Genomic DNA, 23,201 nt, shown 5'->3' on the forward strand with positions numbered 1-23,201 from the left:
AGTTTTCTGAAAACATGCTTTTTGGTGACTTTATTAGTTTGTCGGGTTGATATCTTGCAATCTAGAACAGCTAGAGCAATAATTTTTTAATTAACCTAAAGCCCAATCTGTGTATTACAAAGTGCTGAGAGCAGAATTTCTATTTGCTGCCCATATAAATTTAGAAGGTATTAAGTTTCTTTGTGATAGCCATGACATGACTCCTCAACTTTCATCATCTGCAGAATCACTAGTTTTTCTTTAATTTCAAATCTGCTTGCAGCATTGCACTTATTGCTAATTGCACTGTCTAGCTATGCAATAATATTTATTTTTTGATAAGCACTTTCTTTTCTAGTGTCTCCGAAAACAATAGAGTGGCAGTATTGTGTATCTTCTAAATTAGTTGACCTATAATGAAAATATTTGCATATTTGAAATCAGCTGGAGAAACTACATAAGCATGTATATTTTTTATCATGTTTGGTCCACAAATACAGAAAATATCTCCACACACCATGTCCCCCCTTAACATAATTCCTTTTCAGAATGCGCTCGACCTTATGTCCTTGTAACGTAATCATGCTGCTTAAACTGAACGTTTGCACAGTAGCCTTTCATACTTGCAGTGCTGGTGTCCTGCACAAATGAGAGGATATTTCGATGTCACTGTGGTGTGCACGTGCACCATATTACATACACATATATTTTTTTATCTGGTTCCTGATAGGATCTTTATGGCTGTGTACATTAAGCTCTCATTTTGAAGTCAGTGGAAAAACACGTAGTAGTGCAAAACAAGTTTTTCATTGCCTTATTCAAGCTACACCAAAAGTACTGCAGCTCCCCGATGCCTCATTGACGAGCAGCCAATGCGGAGGAAGAGTCAGCCATGCCCACCTCTGCAATCACGCTCTTGTCGTGTGATTGGTACAGCTATGCGATCTCAAAGGCTATTTGCGACAAATTTAGAATACACGACGTTTTGTCATGTGATTTTTGCTATAAAGAAAGAAAAGCAAATCAGAATAATTTCTGAAGCAGTGGCCTAGATTCTGGTTATTGAATAAAGCGCTCAACCCTAGTAACCTGGTGGTGCTAAATCTGAGTTGGTGGGAGTTGTGGAATGAGATAAGAAACCAGTGCTGGTTGTAAAGGAGAAAGGCACTATGCTGGGATTAGTAAGTATGCCCTTCAATGATGGGCAGCTTCTCATGTCACAATGCATGTAATACCCCTGTCACACGACACGTGTAATGTCATTCGCTGCAAAAGACATTAGATGTTAAATGGACACTAAAGGCAACTATTAAGCCGACGTTTATTGTTGAAATAGTGGTCCAGAAACCTCATAGTGTTACTTTTGTGCTAAGGAAGGGCCTTTTTTGAAATAAAATAGCTTTTTAGTGGTCCGCATTGGGTTAGCGCACTTAAAATTACCCACCTCAAGAAGCGGACCGACCGGACCGATTCACATCACTGTTACTGTGTGTTGCTGTGCACAACATTGCCCCACATTACTGCGCTAGTAGCAGCAGACCGAAAGCAGCGTGACCCCTCATGCAGCGTCGCATCACGACCATTCCCTGAACTAAGGCGGACTGGTGGCTCACGTTGATGAGCGCACATTTGCATTGGCATTGAAAGAAATAAAGGAGGCGTTGACCGAACTCCTGACATATGTAATCTCGTCAACAGGCGCTTGATAAGAGATGACAAAATCGACACCTTAAAGCAAGTGTAAGCGGTGTTCAGATGTTTATTAAAGGTTAAATTTTCGGTAACCTTTAACTTACATTGTGATAGTGGAAGGAATTTGTGCAGCTATATTCTCTTTCACAGACTTTGACTTGACACTATGGGGCCTCCTGTTGGCTGTATTTAAGAACGCTCGCTGCTGTTTTGGTGCAGCATTGCCGCATTGGACTCGCTATTAGCAGGATACACACGCAAGTGTGGGACACCAGTTTAGGAAGAGTGTTTTCAAACCAATTATTCTTTTTTCAGAAGCACCACAGTTCTCTGTCAATCGCTGACGAAGTTGAAGCCTAACATGAACAAATCAACGTGTAGGCACAGCTCCAAATCTCTCGTCGTCGGTGATGTTTTTTCAATGGCAAGCTTGACGCACTTCAGTTGGTTTTGATACTTCATTCACAGCAGCTGGAGAACAAATAACGTTCGTTTGTACTGATCATCATTCATCACGATCACAAATATATGAAGCTGTTACGGTTCCAAATATAGCAGACTGCAAGTTGTGAGTGGCTTTAAGCTAGTCTTGCTTTGGATGTGTACGAGGATTTTATTCCTACTGACGCTGTTTTATTGTGCTGCAGTACATTTTTAACCAGCGGTACAATGTTATGTAATTCAAGGCGCCAACTTCTTGGTATCATAGCAGGCTGCCGATAAACATTGACATCAATTGCGAATGTCATTCTACATTGCTGTGTAGACCCGGAACGCAAGAATGCAATGACATTCATTATGAATGCCATTCACTGCGAATGACCTTACACGTGCTGTGTGTGGCACAAGTGCCAATGCTGCACGACTGTTGGAGTTTTCACACTTGCATTATTACTGTTGCATCTGCCATCTTCCAGGGCACTCATGCAGGGCTATATCCTTGTGGATGGACAAAAAAGTTTTTTTTCGCTCGGTTGCTTTGTTAAGCTAAAAAAGAAATCGTGACCAGGTTTGTAGAAATTTACAGGCAAATAAAGTAAAAGCAAATAGAATTTTCGTTCTGTCATTTCTCTCCCCACCATTCTCCATCATTTCCTTTTGTCGCATAGATTAATATGAAATAGAAGGAAATGTGAAGCAAGACCTGAAAAAGCCCTATTGTGCTTTTTACATAATTAGGCCAAATATTGGACTAAGAGAGGTACCATTGTATGGTAAATTGTGGGACTTCCTTTTATAGCATTCTCATCTCGCTACTGTTCTAAAGCCATTTTGATATACTGTTGTAAAGAGAAGATATTAAAGCTGGGGGCAGCAACATCACTGGATTTTTTTGTACTATTTCAGAAGCATGGCACGCGTAGGTTGGCAAAAAAGAAAAGGTAGAGCTCACTCAGACTACGTATCTCTTGTGCTTAGGGCTCACTTGCACTCGGACTCGTGAAAATTTGCACTGACATCAAATTTACTCATGTCAAGGTTTTTGCATCAACGAGTAGGTATCGACCCCGTCGTAGCAATTTGCGACCTTTAATACAACCTAGGGAAGAATAACAATCAGTTTTGTTGATTTATGCCGCTGGTATCTAGCACGATTCAAAGCAGCCAACAATCCCTCCATTTTTAGCGCTGGGAGCGCTACCAGGGGTGCTATCTCGTGGTCACCTCCAGACCGTGCCACAGCTGACCACTTCTCCTCAGAAAATAGCGACGTGATGCTCAGCTGCTCCACAAACATTTCGTGTGCTAGGCACATACATTCAATCATGCCTTGTCACCTGCATTGCAGTCGTCACCGTACAAAATATCGACTAGCGTCGAGTAAGACAGTCTGCAGCTTGGAATTGCCGCGATTCGTGACATGGCGAATCATTTTTGTTTCGATCGACCTTTTGCAGAACAGCGTTTCCAAAATGGATGCCGTTCCAAGCAGCATTGAAGAGGTGCTTGGGGATGCATGATTCGGCCACGCTCGCTCGTGGGTCTAAATTATCTATATTGATGTGTGTGGCGTTTACAGCATTCAGGTATAAGCAAAGAGGTCAATGTAGTAACGGTATAGGGGGAGCACGTCAGAGGAGAAATAGAATACGTTTCCTGCTGCCAGGTTCTTCTTTTTGCCTCCAGATGGTCCCACTTAACAGGCCTCTCAAGGTGGCAGTAGCAGTAACCCGGTGTTACGCGAACGCAAAGAAGTCTATGGATCAACCAAAATTCACTATTAACGATACCTGAGTGTTACTTGTTAGTGATGATATCATTCTATACGATATTCCACTTCGATAGCTTGTGGTTGTGTTTGCGTGTGACATATGTGTAATAAAAAAGACACCCTAATTGCACTTTTTTCGCGCTTTGAACTAGATGACTGCAACTCACAACGGTTCCCCGACTATGGTGACTCCGATGCCCTGACTGACGAGTACAGGTTGAATCAGGCTCTTTTCTTTCGCCGATATTTTATTGGCGGTTTGGATCTTGGTAAAGACGCCCTAATTGCACTTATTTCGCGCTTTGAACCTGATGACTGCAACTCACAACGGTTCCCCGACTATGGTGACTCCGATGCCCTGACTGATGAGTACACGTTGAATCAGGCTCTTTTATTTCGCCGATCTTTTATGGGCGGTTTGCATCTTGGTAATTTCACGAAATCATCCGAAACGGTGCGACAAAGATCAGACATGTCAAGTGAGTTCGTTGCCAAGCTTCAATGCCAGTCGGCGCCAGGATATGAATACTCAGATTGTAGACTTCATCACTACAAGTGCATCGTCAGTCAAGATGGTATGCGTGGAATGTATCACACTGCACATGTAGCACTAGTCTCAATGTCACAGGGCCACTTCATTTTCCATTAAGCTCTCGTACGCTATTTGCCATTGAAATAAAATAACTTTTACGCGACGAACGCGATTCAAATTTGGCCTAGAGGAGCTATGCGCACTGAGCCATCAAATGAAGGACACATCTCGATTTTGAAATTTGATGGCGGTGCTCCTTTAACCAGATTCTCTTTGGCTCAAACTTACTAAAATTTTTCTGAACTGGGCTCGCTTGGACTTAAACTTTACCAAATTTTACTCAGCCGTACTCGCTATGGCTATGATGCCGCTTGATCTGAGTATGAGTTAGTCGTCTCATGAGTGAGGTGGCCGACTTGTGATTTCGTGTGTCAGCATATTTTTGAGCAGCAGATATAATGTAGAGTGATGTTGAGCAAAGCTGTAAGTAGCCAAAATTTTTTACAAGAAAATTTGAGGTAGTTGAGTTTCAAGTATGTGGGACGTTTAGTGTAAAACAAACGAAAGATCTTGACGTTCAACTGTGGCACATCAGTCCAATTCGGCCTCTTCTACTGTTGACCTTGTAATCATGTGTTGAATTCTGGGCTATGGCTGGAGTGTGTCAGTAGGGACAGAATTCAAAACCACCTGTCTACCTTGCTTTGCATTCGCAAGGGCTAAGTAATTTGATGCTTTTCACTACAAAATCCTTTAGAACTACGCGTGCAGCTAAGTCACGATAAAATAATTTGATTTTTATTTGGCTAAAATATGTGGATTTGATTGTTGTGATTTCTTTAAATACAGAAAGCACTGACAAGTGCACATATTTTTTTGCTACAGGTGCTGCCACTGAAGCGCAGTCTACGTACACACCACCAGACACTTGGTGATGGTGTTTCCCAGGCATTCCTTCGTGCTCTGGTGGCCCTGATGGGGGGCTACCGAGAAGCCGTACGCATGGAAGTTGGCCAGCGAATCACCTTTGACCCTGACCGCTTCCTGCAGTCACGCCCTGCCAGCCTTCGACCTTTTTTAGAACGCATGCTGCAGCTTCAGATTTTTCACCAGGCAAGAAATGCTTCTGCGCTGTGAAGTGTATTAAATTAAGCAAGCGAACTCACTCGTACTCACTCAGCCTGAGATCAAGCCGTGAGTCTGAGTCTGAGTGAGTCTGGGTGAGTAATATTTTGATGAATTTGAGTCTGAGTGAGGCGAGTTGAAAAAAATTCTTATGAGTGTGAGTACAACACAGAGCCTGTCTCAGGAAAATTATGATTCATAGTGCAAGTGAGTCCAAAGTGCTGATATATGTATTGCTTTAGTGAGTCTGAGTGAGTTCCATTTTTTTTTTGCCGACCTACGATCCTATCTACGACTCTTCAGCATTACTATCAGCCTTACCTGGATTCACGTTTATACTCGCATCTATTCACACATATTCCAAAGCAGCTTTGTTCACACACCATTTGAATATTTATTAATCAGAGGGGCAAATTACGTAGGGGGGGGGGGTGCCTTGATGTTTCCCCCTTTGCAACTCTTCCAGGGAAGTTCTTGATAAATTATATTATGTAGTCATCTCTGCCAAAATAAATGACCTAACTGGTTTTGCAGTGCTCATAACTTGTCTTTAAAGGTACTAATTAAAAGGCGCCTAGAAAAACACCGATTACACGAAATATTTGTGTTAAAGAGCATTGACACCTTTTTCGAGAGAGCTAATTCTAGGCCGACAGCCTCATGAGTCGACTCACTTGAACTCGGATCGAGTTATGAGTGTGAGTGAGTCGAGGTGAGTCCTATTTTGGTGAGCTTAGGTTCGGGTAGGTTTGGTTGAAGAAAGTTTTTGTGAGTGTGAGTCCAAAAGTCTAGCTCAGGAAAATTTTGGTGAGTCTGAGTCGGAGTGAGTTCAAAGCGCCAAATGGATTTCATGAGTGAGTCTGAGTGAGCTCCACAGTTTTTCTGACCTATGCCTGCACGTAATGCATTGTGCTACAATAAATACCTACAACAAAAAGTTCTTTAATCCAAATCCTAGTCTTAGTGCAATCATGCAAAATGTATGTGCTGTTTTGAAACTGCTGACATGGGTATAAAGGTCGACAATGTGTACACTTCTATGGAAATACAGTCAGACTTTATTATAACAAATATGCATTTTACATGAAATTAAGTTGATCAGAAAAATAGTTTAAAGGCATATTTCTAACACTATATCGATTGAAAGACTATTCTTTATTTACTTTGTTGTAACTGATATTTTGTTATCTCTGGGTTTGTATATGGAGGTTTTAGTGTGCATGTAATGAATTTGCATATGATACCGATCAGGGAAGGCACAGTTCGATAAGAGTACTCTACTATTTACAGGCACGAAAAACTTGGCAGATCCCCCGTACGGTGGTAATCGATGATATTTATTTATTTAGAGTACCTTACAGAGCCCTCGAGGGGCATTGTGCAAGGGGGGGGCGGTACAGATAATATGTTAGAAAAATATATATACATAGGCAAATATTGAATATAATAAGAAATGCAGTTCAACTTGTGAACATGTAAGCAAAATGCATACTAGAAAAGTGAGTTACAGTATGTGAAGGTGAAATACAAAAATTATTATGACAGTAACTACAACCTAGCAATAGTGCAAAAAGATCGGCAACAGTCCTATAAGCACAGATGATTACGAAGATGCGATAGAGCAGTTTTTGGTGCATGAGTATTTTTTAAGAGTATGATAGAACTTTGTGTGGTCTTGTTCTGACGCAAGATCATCAAGAATCATTCCACAAACGAATAGCTCGTAGAAGAGCTGACTGGTTGAAAGCGTTAGTATTGTCGCACATGCGTGATAAGCTAAAGGGGTTACCTAGTCTGCTTGAAGTTCGATGGGCTAGATTAAGGTGAACAGGTGGCATCATGCTGGTGTGGATGAGTTTGTGAAATGGTGATAAAAGTGAGATGTCGCGGCGAATTTTCAGTGGCTCGAGTGCAAAGCTATGTTTAATCTGTGTTACGTTGGACGGGTAGCTGTGATTACGCGCTATGAATCGACTAGCTCTGTTCTGTATACATTCTAACTTATCTATGCGGTATTGTTGATATGGCGACCAAATGGAGGATGCGAACTCCAGTTGAAGACGGATTAGAGCAAGATAAGCCAGTTTGTGTACATCGGAGGGAGCACTGTATAGATTTCGGCGCAGAAAACCTAATGATTTCTATGTGTTGGCACAGATAGAAGTGATATGTGTGGACCACGAAAGTGTAGAAGTTAAGTTTATGCCTAGGTATTTGTAATGATCAGTGCATTCTACAATACTATTATCAATTATGTATTGGCTATTAAAGTTATCACGTTTGCGACTAAAGGGTTTGCATTTGGAAACATTAAGTGTCATCTGCCATGTTTTGCACCACTCATTAATATGCTCGAGGTCTTTTTGAAGAGTTAGATGATCGCTATTGTTGCGGATGGGATGATAGATAATGCTGTCATCAGCAAATATACGCATACATGAGGATAAGTTGTCAGGCAGGTCATTAATGTAGATGTGAAAAAGTAAGGGACCAAGAACACTGCCCTGTGGTACACCAGAGGAAATGTAACGAAGTGATGAAGAGTGATTGTTGGCAATAGTGAATTGTTGGCGGTTAGTTAGGGAGTTTCTGAGCCATGTTAGCGTGAGTGAATCAAGTTTTACTGATGACAATTTTAATATCAAGCGACAATGAGCAACACGATCGAATGCCTTTGCAAAATCAAGAAATAAACAATCTGTCTGTAGATTACTGTTCATGTTAGAATGTAGGTCGGGGGTGAACACAAATAGTTGACTCTGTAGATTACTGTTCATGTTAGAATGTAGGTCGGTGGTGAACTCGGAGTTGAGTCTCGCAAGAACGACCCTTTCGGAACCCGTGCTGGTTAGAGAAAAAGAAATTGTTAGATTCAAGATGCGCATGAATGTTGGAAGCTATGATATGCTCAAGCATCTTGCAACATATGCACGTCAAGGAAATGGGGCGATAATTTCCAGGTGAACTTTTACTACCACTTTTATGGACTGGCACTACCTTCGCTATCTTCCAGTCAGAAGGCAACATTCCTGTAGTGAGCGACTGCCGAAAAATGTGAAACAGGATAGCGCCAGACACATAAACAGTGTTCTTTAATATTTTTGAATTGATATCGTCAATACCAGAAGATGATATCTTCAGGTTTTCAATAATTTTAACTATGCCTTCAATTGTGATATCTATAGGTGACATGAATGAGTAATCGCAGTCAACAATTTCTGGAAGATGATCATGCTCGCTAGTAAACACGGATGAAAAGAATGAATTAAAGTCATGAGGACAATCAGTGTCTGCAAAAGGAGTATTATTTGCATCGTGTAATGAAATGAAGTTATCGTCGCGATCAGGACTTATTACTTTCCAGAATTTTTTCGGACTAGATTTTAGTAGTGAAGCAAATCCTGGGAATAGTATTTATTTTTTGCAGTTGTAATTTCGTGGCAATATTTCTTTAGGCATTCCTCGTATCTGTCCCAAGACGTGTGTGAACGCGAATTTTTTGCAGACCGATAAAGCCGCTTCTTTTTGTTTCTAAGTCTGCGCAAAGACTTGAACCATGGATTAGTTTTATCATGGGTAATCGTTATCAATGGCACGTGTTTTCCTATTAGGGCTGAAATCTCATTCTTGAAAAGAACCCAGTTTTCCTCAACTGAGCGACTGTAAAAAGAAGGCAGTAGCACATTGTCAAGGAAAGACTCAAGTTTCCTGTTAATGGCTTCATAATTGGCTTTATTATAATCTCTAATTTTCTTTGATTCGGTTCTTACAAAAGGTGGCAAGATAGAAAGATCAACTTGCAGCAGTTTGTGGTCACTATAGCCATTCAAATAGTTTATGTGGTCTATAGTTTCAGGTGCAGTTGTAAGAGCGAGGTCAAGTGTACTTGAACCGCGAGTTGAGTGAGTGACAACCTGAGCCAAATCAAAGTCTAAAGTTAAGTTAATGAAGTCAGTTGAGTACTTACAAGAAAATGACAGCTGCCCCCAGTCAATAAATGGTAGATTAAAATCACCGAATAGATAAACGATGCGAGCCTCACAGATTTCGATGGCAGAATTAAAGCTGCTGCGCAACTCTTCTAAGAAAGATTGATGACAATCGGGAGGACGATTACAGCTGCCGAGCAACATCCTTGTGGAATGAATTGTGCAAACTACCCATATAATTTCAATCTTATAATAGGAAGCGACGACATAAGACGTGACGGTTTATTTAACAGCTATAAGAACACCACCACCCCTTCTGTCTACATCATCGCTTTGATAGATGTATCTGTTAGCATGCGTAAAAATCTCATTGTCATTGATGTCAGCGTTAAGCCATGTCTCAGTGAAGACAAGAATATCAGAAAGGCTATCATCGATATAAGATAAGACTATTTCACGTTTGGATAAGATGCTTCTAGTGTTAGTGAATGATACTGTTGGTGATAAAGGAGTGCAAGGCTTATGCAGCTGCGGCTTCGTAAACGTTTGTACGTTTCCTTCTAGCTATCTGCTTGAGCGTATAACTGACTTGATGACGGCGTTATAGACGTAAGTAACGTTTTCGATGCGCAGCTTGTCTACTACAAGCCTAAATTGCTTATTTTGAGTTCTGGCCAATTCTATTAGCTTTCTGCGGGTCTGTCGCGTTGCCAATGAAAAATCTTTGCGTATTAAAAATGTAGTGCCCTTCAGATTTCGGGCACGCGACAAGATTTGGTCGTTATCTTTAAAAAATACAAGTTTGGCAATGATAGGTCGACACTTTTCTTTATCATGTTTACCCAATCTATGAACCCTTTCAAACTGAGTACCAGGGAGTGTAAGCTGCAATTTTTCAGAGCAAAACTTATTAATTTTCTTTTCAGAGCTGCCCAATCCTCAATTAGCATTGTTTTCCAAACCGAAAAAGAGTAGGTTGGATCGACGCATCCTATTTTTCGCTTCACCACTTCGTAAAGATATTGACGTAAGCTGATCCGTAAATCCTCGCAGTGTGTCTGCAGGTGTGGCCTTAGAACTCATACCTGCTGAAGACTGTGCCTCTTCAGGTGATACCACTTTTGTACTTAGGCGCTTAATCTCATGTTCAGTTTACTTCAGCTTTTCAGACATAACGCGAAGAGCTGGTTCTGTACTGTCCCCAGTCGTAAGTCCGGTGGCCTGAACCTTTTCTAACGCATCGACCTTTAGCTTTAGCTACTTCATTTCGTCGAGGACTGTATTATGTTGCGTTACCAAAGCAGCTTATTCATCTTTGAGTTCCCGTACAGTTTTCAGTGCCTGGGCGAATGTGTCAGCCTCCGCCTTCGACATAGGCCCTGGATTTACCTCAATGTCACCCGCAAGCAACAACAAAAGGTCGGACCAAGTACAACATGCAAAAGACAGACAAAATGACACCCGTTTCACTAGATCACTACACTCTGGTGGGCACGACACCGCGAGAAGACAATAATTGCTGCTTTTTATGCTGGTAGCATGATTGAGATAACTGACCTGCAAAAACATGGGTCGTAAACAGGACATTCTCGATGCGGTGTCGAGCCCAAAGATTGAGGCAGCAGACTGGCATTTATATCCCGTGGCACGCACTTCCATCGTCGCTGCTGTCGATTTTCGTTGACGAAGTAGCCTGTAGCACCCAGATTTGGCATTGGTCGCTTTCGAGGCGGCTCTTTCAGCTCGAATGAAACGGTAGTTAGTCGGCCAGAGCCAATCTCGTCGAGACACAAGGGCCAGGTGGCTGTAGTAGACGTTGGCTTCTCGCTGAAGTGGACCGTTTTATTCACACCTAGCAGGAATGATGACGGAAATGGCTCGTCGAAAGATGGTGAATCAGCTGTAGATCGGAAATTGCCGGGCAGACCAGAACAGAACGCCCAGGTGAGAGCAACCTGCAAAAACATGGGTCGTAAACGAGACATTCTCGATGCAGTGTCGAGCCCGAATGAGGAAGCACGAAGCACGAATGAGGAAGGTTGATATGGCACTTTATTATCAGTACAATGTTACGAGGTGGACGTAAGTGATGCCGTACATGACTTCCATGTCATGATTATCATTTTTGGACGTGGGATTTACCTTTGTCGTTAATTCACGTCATGGGATACCGAATTTGGGATATGTGAAGCTAGCAAAACAGCCGTGAACGCATCATGAGTGTGGCATCTAGTCATGACTTACATGACATGCATGTCATGATTTTCATGTTAGGGTCTGTCACTTACGTTCGTCATGCAGTCATGTCATACCATACCAGTTTTGCAGTATGTCATATGAACAAAACCCACCGCAAGAGCAGCAAGACCGTGAAATGTAAATCATGAGATTCATAACATACATGTCAGGATTTTTTGTCACTCATGCTCGTCATATAACTCTCCAAAGTGCTAGTGTGAGAGAATATGACGCTCCAGAGAGTGCGATATTCGTGCTGCCTGTCGTTCCTATGAGAAGTAAGAGGACCGTTTCCTGATGTCCATCAAGCTGGCGCACACGTCAGCGCTAGGGATTGACAGCTGCCATCTGCTCAAAGAGCCATTGACGGCAGGTGTTGCTCGCAGGGTAATGTTATTGCATGCGCCATTGGTGCTACGAAGCTGGCTGGCTCATTTTGTCTCCGCATCAGCTGTATTCGTCTTCAGCGCTTGCGTGCTTTCACGCGTGTGTGGAACATGCAATGCACGGGGCGATGTGGTCGATTTGGACTTGATAAGGAAAGTGACAGTGACAGTAAAAACGTGATGACAATGTGTACACGCATGTTCCTAGGGTACCGAGTGCTTGGCCATGTAATTTCTGTCACAATAAAAGTGGACATTTGGTCTTCTCACTTCCAGATGTCACCCGCTGCTTTTTCTCAATGGGAAAACTTAAGAAATATCTTTGAAGCATAGTTTGGCTTAGCTCTTCATTGCATTATATATCTCTACTTTCCTCTCGGTCTGATTAGCTGTAGCGCTTGAATGATTGGAGCATAAACTTTTTATTAAATTGATTTTTGTAGTTCTTTGAAGTTTAGAATTAATGTAACCTTAATTAGCTTATAACTGGTTTTAAGTTGTTCATATCAGCTGTGATGTTTTATTAACATAGACATTTTTATTTGTCTGAAGGCTAGCCAAGTGTCTCTCTATCTCAAGCATTGTTTATCTTTTGTTTTCTTTGAGTTATTGCTCTTTTAGCCATGACGTTTTAATGATGTGGACAGTTATATAATGTCTTGTGGGTTCGTCAGTACTGTAAGTCCTGAAACCCATTAGAAATTTAGTTTTCCAGAAATCACATTTTCCAATAAAACATGATGGTTAACTCTAGGAGTATGCTTCAAAATCAAATTGCATTGCTCCAAAGTACACCAGTTGATGCTCTAAAGCTGCTCCGAAGCTCCCCATTTATTGCTCTAAAGCTGTTTCAAAGCAGCATTATAACTGTCCCCATAGCTGCTCCAAAAGATGGTAGCTCGCTTTCATACCTTAAAGTGCCATCAATATCTGAAATTGTCACATGTGTAATAAGTGTAAAAGTGTACACATTTGATATGAAGAAAACTGAACTACAATAAATTTTAAAAAAGCATATATTCGTCGCACTTTGCTCACGTGCATGAACTTAGTGATTGTTTAGCATGCACTAACCATTGCTCTGTCACTGGCGCACACCTATTCCACTATGAGATATTATGAGAAATGAGCCTTCAGACGTTCCAATTCCTGTGAAGATGCTCTCCATGGCATCTTTCTGTACTCTAATAAGCGCAGCAGTGCAGTTTCTGTTTTTTTATTAAAAAAAAAACTGATATGCTGCAAACTTATAATTGCAACCAACTCTCGGATGAGTGTTCTTCAAAAGACCCAAGGAAATAGTCCACTTAACTGAGAGTTCACTAAACTGAATATTCTCTAGAATACATAACACCATTTGGCACAGCAGAAATCAAGTCAAACATACGAAATCCAATTTATTTTGAAAGTAAATATGTTATTTTTATTTGAACTGGCATTTTTAAAGTGCAAGAACAAAGCTGTCAAGAGAGTGTATGTTTCTGTGCACTTCCTCAAGCATAGCTTATTGCTCTGACATGAAGTCTCGTAACTTGCTAAAATATCTTACAGCCTCGGCTAGAGATTTTAGATTTGAACCTGCCTGAGCCATTGCAACTTTGTCACACTTTTCTTCCTTTGGTTTTGGATGAACACTGGAAGCCATTTCCAAATCTGATAGCTCTGTGCAGGTACTGAGTGGACACGGTTCGTTTTCATTTTCCCACATGCCCGCTTTGCCTCGGCATCGCTACATATGCACAAGCGATGTAGCACCATCACCAATGGATGGGTAATTTGGAGGCAGCACACATCGGCTATGCCAGTGTTGCAGAACACAAAACTTCTTTGAAATGATCTCAAAAATGAGCCCAAGTCCGCAGATTATGTTCGTTGAAATGAATTGTTCACTCTTCAGAAGTTTCTTTAACTGAAAGATTTTTGCATAGAATGCATAGGAAAACCACTGGGGATTTTTTAAAAACTTGTTATTCTGAGTTATTAGTTGAATTGACGTTCCTTCAAGAGCGAGTTCACTGTACTGCTAACTCCGATCACAAAAAAGAAAACATTGATTTTCTGTACCTAGGGATTTGGTAAAACATCGCGTCATTGTTTTAGGTTAATAAAAAGCACACTTGCGTGTCATAGCTGTAAGTATAGTTTTGTTCGTCTTGGGCACAAGCGCATTTTGCTTATATCTGTTTTATTTCATATAACACCCTAGCTCTGACCGAGGCTTTACAAAATGCTTATGTGCTGCTACGAAGCTTCAGCAATATGCAATGACACATGCAAAAAAACACTTGTTGAGAGGCACACTGCTGCCGAGTCGCAGTGCAGTATTAATTTCTCGCTAGAAACCGTTCATGTGTGAAATATTGTAAAGCTCCACTTCTGTCACATGGCTGTGCTTATATATTGCTGGGAAGCCTGAAGTTTCGTGACATTGCATTGTCTTATCAAATTTTTATGAACAAGGACACTGAATTTTGTAGATGAAGGGAAAGAAAATTGTTTTTTATTGTATACACACAGTGAAGCTTTCTAGCTGTCAGTGATTATCTGGGAATCAAGTTTCTTATTATGGGTTCTCTTACAGCAAGAAACGTAGCTATGCTGTTAAGCATGCAGCTGCAGTCATCAAGCGCATTGCATACGGTTATTTTGAATGTCTTAATATTCTTGTGCACACTGATTTTGTATGTTCTTTACACCTTGCATAAAACTTGAGGGCTTCATCTGGTGGCAGTGAGGGACGTTATGAAATGTACATTGGACATTAATGCAGCCCTGTGTTCATAGAGGGCTTAAAGTTGAATTAAACACTGGCAGTTCATTTGTACAACCGTCATTTTGACGTGATTTCCTACTGAAAGAATGCTTGGCAATGTCACAGAGTATCTGAAATTACGTAGTGATCCTCAAAGTGCTGAAACAATGTTGTACATGTATGAAAGACGTACAAGCAAGCCATTAAAGGGGCCCTGCAACACTTCGAGTATGGTCAGAAAACGCTGCCAATCGGTAGTGGAGGCACCAGAGAACAGGCGAGCCAAATATTATAGCGCTGCATGCGTCCTACAGTGAAAAAGCGGCGTATTCGAAAAAAAAAAAAAAAAATGACAGCATATTTACGGAGTGAATGAGAGGGGTGAAGCTTCGGAGGGTTTTATTGGTAAACCGTGAATCCTCTGCCTGTTCGTCCATCTGTCTGTGCATCCAACCCTCTGTCTGTTTGTCTGTCCATCCATCTGCACCTGCTGAGTGAGTCATAGAACTAGACCGTCGCGTACCAACAGAGACATGCATGTACAGACCCACAGCTCAATTAGGGAGCTTCGCCCCTAAAAAGTTCTCAAGGTACGAGGCATGCGTGAAGTATTTTTTTTCGCCCATGCCATCCCCGTCTGCTTTGCTTCCAACACTTTCATCGAGACGAGAAAAGGGAAAATGCGATTGCAGCGTGCGACAAATCTTTGTAACTCCGCTCGTACTGAACGGATTCTTAAAATTTTTGCGCCGTTGAATTCGTGAGGCAATAAGCTCTTTTAGTGAATCCATTCCATGGTTTTTTGAAGAAGTGTTTTAAGGCCCCTTTAATGCAAGCCATCCACTTTTCCAGCTAAGATGAACTCGAGCAGGAGTTGGTTGCAGAGTTTTGTGGTGTGCTTTTACTTGGGCATAATTTTGGATAAATAACTGCTGCTGGTTTTGGCTTGGCGGTCGGCAGCCATGTGGATCATGTTTCCAAGGGTCGAACAGCTGTGCTATTGGTGCCATTGTGTACCAAGCTGGTTTGCCTGCACCATCCTGCGCCGCCCCACCCCTGTTGCACCAAATTAGATTATCAGCACTGTACTGTGCTGCACGATCCGAATTTAGCCGCAAGGCGTGACAGCGATTGAGCCCAGTGTCCAAAAACATGGCTGCAACATCGTGTTTTTAGTTTCTTCCAAGCTATGATTGCTCGAGCAGCAGCTCTGAACTTTGATGGTCATAATCGCTGGCGCGCTCACTAACACGGCAGGCGTCAGCGTGAATGGCTCCTGGATCCATCTACGAACTGTGCTATCAACGCAAAGAGACTGCCTGGTGCGGCCGTACTTTCTCTTACACCAACATTTTGTAAAGTTACGCAATATCAGATCCAAAAGGGTTAGCTGCCAGCCTTCGTATAACATTACAATTCGTTGCTATCGCAGACATGGTGTCGTGGTGGAACTCATTTTTTAACTCGATAGCAGCATTCAGGAAAGAAAGAAAAGGTGCTCGGGAAAAGCGGGGGTGGTGTCTGTTTCCCAGAACAAGTGAAGACAGGTGCACAAGACTGCTCACAGGGCGTGCTCACCTATACTCGTTCATTTAGCCTCTGTGCTTCGTTATTTGGTGCTTATCAAATCTGAAGTTGATGCTCGCGCGTTTAGGTTTAGCAAATGGTTGGCTGTACATAGCTGAAAAAAGTCACAGCTTTATCGCAAGAGTTAAGCAATCAATGCAATAGCAATGAATTTAAGATCCGACCTTGCGTAGCTCTAGAAAACGCTGGTGTGAGAGAGCATGGTCACTGTGGGTTGAGTAACAGTTTTTGCACAGTCTCTTCACGATGAGAGCGCAGCACGTTGAAGTTAGAGTTACTGTATATGTTACTTTTAACCTAAAGGTAGGATATACAATAGCTTGAGAAGTGTATGTGCGCCGTCCTCTCATGGCTGCCGAGCTAGCGCGCACAGAAGCGATCGCGACCGTGCCCCCCCCCCCCCCCCAACGCTCACGTCTTTTCATCTTGTTCAAGCGGCTGGTACGTTTCGATGATATTGATTGATATGGGGGGTTAAAACGTCCCAAATCCCTCCACATGATTATGAGAGAAGCCGTAGTGGAGGGCTTCGAAGATTTCGACCACCTGGGCTCTTCAACGTGCACCCAAATCTGAGCATCTGCTCTGAGGGCTGCATCTGCTCTGAACGTTCTCAATCTCTGACTTCTCCAAACTTGCTTAGAAAGGTGTTTCTGGCTGCTTCAAGCCTGCTACAAAAGGCAGTTTTGCCTGCTCTCAGTACTGCTCCCAAACCTTTGTACTCTATTCCTCCCGTGTGTTTGGTACAAGCCAAGTGGATCACAAAAATCATGTTTGGTGGTTCTTTCATTATTCCTGACGTAAAGTTGGCAAGTCACTGAGTCCTGACCAAAGTTGGAAGGTCACTTGAAGTGAAGTGTGTGTGACAGTGTTTTGGAAAACATAGTAGTGCTTATGAAATTTGCAATACATATCAAATTTTTTAGGATGTTTTCAAGAACAGTGTTTTCACACGTTCATATTTAAATGTGTATTTCAGAATTCAAATACTGCAACCAAAACATGAGACTTTTTTTTAGCGCCTTAGTTTTTCATACCTTAAACGGAACTTCTGCAGTTGTGGTTTTTAGAGTAGGATAACATGCCTCACTGCACCCTGTGACACTGTACCTCCAACACTCGAGGCATGCATTTAACTCGCTTCGCCCTCACTTGCAGAAGAAAAGCAAATGTGCACAACAAGGACGATGAGTAGTTTCAGCAGGCATGTTCTTCTGATGGCTATGCTGCATAGTGGCCAGCTGAAAATAAAGTTTAGCCAACAATGGGCAAACTGTCTATCTGATGTTGGTGGTACCTGCTTGCACGAATGCTGGTCCTTTCTTTCATTAGCATTGTGTTGTAGGAGTAAGTTATACACATGTGCGCAGAGAATTCCAGTGGTTAATGTGCTTCGCCTTGCTCTCCTGTCACACGCTAGTTCGGATAAGGGCACCTTTCATTATGTGTCCTTAATTTAGTTATTTAGAAAGGGCGGCACAGAGACACGGGTAGAACGAAACATATTGGACACCGTAGGTACTGTGCCCTTAAAATTTCCAGAGGTTGGTTGCTTAAAGATTCTTTGATCTTTTCTCACACTTTAGCAGCAGTTCACGTTATGAAAGGACACCTTTACATGCAAGCAAAGTGGCATTTGTCAAAATGGGGGTACGAAGGCACATGTCATCAAGCTGAAGTAAGACCGAAAAACGAGCCTGTTGTTGGTACAGTGGTCACAATTCACGCTTGAAGTTTCCAAGAGGAACGTTATATCATTGCCATAGATTTTTCTACTGCTTTAATTGAATTATCATCGCATATAATACGTGGCTCTCCAGCATTACCACAGGCTACAAAGCTGTCTTCCTCTTTGCTTGTTTGAAGTTTTCCATTTTACTGGCAGATGTTGTAAATAAGGTAATAATGAGGATGTTGAAATTGTGGAAATAACGAAGTAATTTAGGATTTCTATCCAGCTTTGTTAAAATGAAGTTTGAGCGCATTCAGGTGTGATAAGAAGTATTTGCAGTTAACCATATTGATATGGTTCTCACTGCTACAGTTTTTTGGCTGCTACGTTGCATTTTCATGGCACCGAGTTTAAACCCTATGAATTCTTGCATATAGTTTTGTTGAACCTTTTGAAGTTGATTTTTTTAATGATTCGCATTTTTCTTGTTAATTTCCTGAAATGCCGCCCTAAAAAGTGTACAGGAATTTGCTTTTAAGCATGTCGATGTGTTTCATGTTTTTCGTTTGGACCCTCATTATAGAGGGATCACCAGAGATAATAGAATGACTAATTGAATGAATAAATAATTAGTGGAACCTAACACTAGATGAGGTACCGTGTATTTGGTGCTTCTGCTTTTCATTGCTACTAGAGTCACATTGTAACTATAGAATTTTTGTCTTCTTCTATTGCAGTTTATTGAAGGCAGATTGCAGATTCTCAACTCCTGTGAGGTCCACAATGACATATTTGAGCTCGAGGTGAACATGTTTGATGACAGCTCAAATAAGCAGTTCAAACAGCATTACAAGTACTGGTTGGCAAACATGAAGGTGCGTAATTTTTTTAAATTGATAGAACTGCACTACATCATTGGGGCCCAGCACACTGCAGGTTAAATATATTATGGCTAAAGACAAAAGTGTAAGAGGACGAATCAGAGAGAGAAAAATTTTATTAATTGAAGTAAATGACACCCTTCTTACTCAAAAAAAGGCATTGTTATATTCACCTCAGAGTTAACAAAATGTTGCCATTTGTGTATCTTAAAATGTTCTGTGAGGATCTACACTTAAAATGTAATATTTAAATGTATATCTGTGTCAGCCTAAAGGGTCCCTGAAACTGTTTTGATTCATGAAACTGCAACAGCAGCTTCTCGAATAGGCGGCCTTCTAGACTGCATTGGTTCTGCTCAACACTAGTCTCACAGAATCACCAAGTGCCTGGCTGCCCGGAAAAAGAATAAAGGTGCTGCACCAGCCTTGAGACATAGCAGCTTGCATTTGTAGAGACTGACAATACTGTGTTTGTGATTCTGCCGTTAGCGGCGTTGGATGCTTTACCACATGGGTCAGTCTGCATGTGTGGGGACTTCTTTGCGACCTCCATGTGTCGCTGACTAGCAACATGGCTCTGCTGGGCTTAGCACAGAAAAAGTCTTCCTTTTCCATTTGGAAATGCTTCAGTGCATTTCCGACAAAAGTAGAAAGTAGATATTCATGTCTGTCAGTATCACAATATAATCTTTGTATAATTTGCATTGTAAAAGTGTTTCATTACTGAGATACGAATACATTCTTCAATTGTATTTCAATAGTATACAAGAATACAAATACTCAAAAAGTATCTCTAAGAAACCGTTGCATTACATTGTATCACAATACTTCTCAGCCCCGCCGTGAAGTAGTGCCGTGGAGGCAACATACGCGCTGAAATTTGCATACAACTCTTACCTTGAGTTTAGCTTCAAATTTTCTGTACACATTGTCTTGTTTGAAAAAAAAAAAAAATATGGTACATGTCAACTAGGAACCCTCTAAATTTCGAAGGTCCATCAAGTGGATGGGTTATACAGTCGAACCCCGCTACAACGAAACTGACGGGCCACGGAAAAAGTTTTGTAAAAGCGAAAGTTTCGATGCAGTAAAATCGAAAAAATATACCTGATTTATGCTAGAAAAACAAAGGAACGTTTATTCTCAAAATTCAAAAAGTGTTCGCTGCTTCCTATTTTTTCCCAGTAGCGTTACGACGCGATTCTCACCAATGCATCGTGTGGCCATGGTGAAAAGCATGTTGAAACAAGCCTACAACCGCTTTCGTGAACGAACTAAACAGCTGCATTAACACGTTAACACTAGCAGCTGTCCGCCGTCAAAGTGTATCCGACAACACCGAGATGGAGGCAGGGTATTGTGGAGCGGTCACTTTTGCCTTATTCTATGTCATCCTTATCATCCACCACTCGCGGCTAGTTGATTTTGTTGATAATGCGGACGAACAGCTGCACTGGTAAGTTACCACAATAGGCAAGCGCGAAAAAATTTATACATATTGGCATCGAAAAAGGCGTAATTTTGCACAGCTGCGGGAAAGAAACCATGAACTGAGCGACTGAGCTTCAGCTTTGGATCATCTGCGGCTCAAAAGCAAGCCAGTGGCAAAATCAGGGCAGTCTCATTGCCATCGCTATCGAGCAATGGGCGCTGCCATGCTTGCAGAACAGGGGTGGTCTCTGGTGGGGCCAACGCGTGTTTTAGACATATTTTTAAGTTTTGAAAATGCGTCAAAATGTTAAAGACTGTGTTAACTGTATAGCAATAAATATTACTGTATAACTGTATAGCAATAAATTTTTTGCTATAGCGGAAATTTCGTTCAAGCGGCATTTGTTGTAGCGGAGTTTGACTGTATGCACAAAAAAAACTGCCATGTTTTTTCCCCTTCAAACACAACATAGGCAGCTCTGAATAATATCTAGTAATGCTTATAGACTATTTTACGGGTGGGTTTGAGGGCCGCCATGTTGGTCTGTTAACCTTCGTGTTTTCTGTCTTTAACAACTGAACGAACACTATCACATGTAAGCATACACAGGAAAACGGTTGTGGTGGTGCATACGATGTTTCATGGTTTTAATAATTGACGTCGTGGTATAAAAGAACGAAAGAACATCGACTAAACAGCCCAAGATGACTGTGCCCTTATGTCTTACGGAATATAGTCTGTAGAGTGAGGGCAGTCACATTGATACTTATACGAGGTGTGCAAGTGCATGTACTTAGGGCACACATTTAGTGCACTATTTTAGCATTACATCACTGCACTGCAGCAACACTCACCTCATTTGATGGGTGGCTGTCTTTTTTTTGCTTTATTTCTTCCTCGATAGGACAGCATTGTTTGTATAGTATGTATTTTTCAGCATGAACTAGCAAAAAATATGAGTTAACTGAATTACACAATTAAGCACTTTCAAATAAATGGACCGACAACTGGCCAGAACGGGGATTAGATTATGGTGGAAATTAAAAGACTGAATTATTGTGACAGATTCAAGAATTATCTTTGCAAGCTAAGCAGGATTTTTACTTTCAAATCGTGTTTGAAAGTAATGAAAACCAGTATGTTGCGCAGCCTACCGGGAGAGCCTTGAAGTTTGATTATGGGGTCGATTACTTTGCTTTGTGTTTTCATGTAGTGGGATACTTTTGTGTGGACCATAGTTGTGAAAATTGGAGTTTGTGTTGACCCCCCCTTAATGTGCTGCTTAAGAGGTAAAAGTAGCTGCACAGTGAAAAGCAGTGCTACCTTCGCGGCCGCCAGTGGCCTATGTGGAGCATGGCCCATGCGTCCAGTGTGCATGCATGAAGAGTAAACCACCGCATCCGAACCTGAACTGCTTTTGTGCTCACTATTTGCAGCATGCATTGTCACGTATGTATATGACTTCATATTTGCCACAGATAGAACAATTCAGATCAGAAATGTTCCGTTGCATTTTCTACATTACCATTTCATCATTAGACACTCATATCAGTAAGCTTTTCGTTGAACTAAAGAAAGTGGGACCATAAAAATTGATTGTCGGTCCCTTAAGTGGCTTTAAAATACATTGAAAAACACCCAGCTAGTCAAAAAATTTGAAATCCTATATGGTAATTAAAAGTTTTTAATTTTCAGAGTGAATTTTCATGAGGGTGCTTTATCTGCACCTTTACTGCATTGTGGTCTACAAGTGTAGCTATAGGCAACCTTTAAAAGTATGGCATTGTGTGCCTGTGAAAGACAACCAGCCTGTAGAGTGACTGCAGTGCATTTGTACACTGAGCGTCGGGCTCTCAATACACAATTGGAGCTTTGATCTGCGCATTTGCAGCCATCACTTCTGACCAGAAGGCTACCACCTGACTTCCTCATGTTGCAAACTTGAAAATGGTGGAAAATTTACTTTTTGGGAATGTATTGTGAGAGCATCGTGTAACAAAGGAATTTTAAGGGATTGTGAGAGCATCATATAACAAAGCAATTTTAAGGGAAACCCCTCGCTTCTCAAGGCTAAATTTTGTCAAGGAATTGCAGAAAAACATGGCAAATGTAATTGCAGCAGAATTGAAAAAAAAACTTTTGAGGGAGTGGATTTTTCTATTTATGTACAGTATCAATTTTTATGAAATGGAATACGCGAACGCATGGCCTGCGCTCTGCTGTGGTTGCCTACAGCACATCAGCCAACAGATAATAAAAGCACGTCCGCTTTTGGCGACATCAGCTGTTGCGTGACCAGAGCAGGAGCACAATTTAGCAGCCCTTCTCCAACGGTCATGACTTGTTTCGTTTGCTAACAGATGACGTGAAAAGCGAAAACGCTTTCTTTATCTGTCAGTTGACGGTGCTCTAAGCAGCCGTGACAGAGTGCGGGTCACGTGCTTGCGTGTTCCTTTTCATAAAATTTACCCTGTACTTTTGTCCATTTTTGTGTGTTTTGTTTTATAATGATTTTATTTTGTCTGTATATTTATATAAGAGGTGGCATATGTGATGGGAGGGAAATATAAAAAGGAATTTTTAGAGATTTGAGCTTTCCAATCAAGATCCAACTCTGGTCCTTGACTGCAGGATCTCTCATAGTCCCCTCGTGATTTGGGGTGTTAAATTTTTTGTATGTCACTCACTGTTTGGTACTTACTGAGTTTCACCTTTCCTTTTGGGTGTTTGAATTCTGCTTTCAGAAAGAAGGTGGTGCATTGCTGAAGTCTATGAAGAGCAAGG

The 23,201-nt window shown here is 41.5% G+C and overlaps 1 protein-coding gene across 4 annotated transcripts in view; it reads left to right on the top strand.

Moving 5' to 3' along the window:
* The window catches only part of LOC119161619 (DENN domain-containing protein 1A), a 155,641-nt gene that overhangs the window by 47,944 nt on the left and 84,496 nt on the right, over nt 1-23,201 (top strand). For all 4 annotated transcript variants that reach the window (XM_075878892.1, XM_075878894.1, XM_037414189.2 and 1 more), the window contains exons 14-16: nt 5,301-5,528; nt 18,842-18,979; nt 23,162-23,200. In XM_075878892.1, the coding sequence (XP_075735007.1) occupies nt 5,301-5,528; nt 18,842-18,979; nt 23,162-23,200 (405 nt within the window). The remainder of the gene's footprint in view (nt 1-5,300; nt 5,529-18,841; nt 18,980-23,161; nt 23,201) is intronic.

This window comes from Rhipicephalus microplus, chromosome X (assembly GCF_043290135.1).
Source record: "Rhipicephalus microplus isolate Deutch F79 chromosome X, USDA_Rmic, whole genome shotgun sequence".
In the NCBI taxonomy this organism is placed as follows: domain Eukaryota; kingdom Metazoa; phylum Arthropoda; class Arachnida; order Ixodida; family Ixodidae; genus Rhipicephalus; species Rhipicephalus microplus.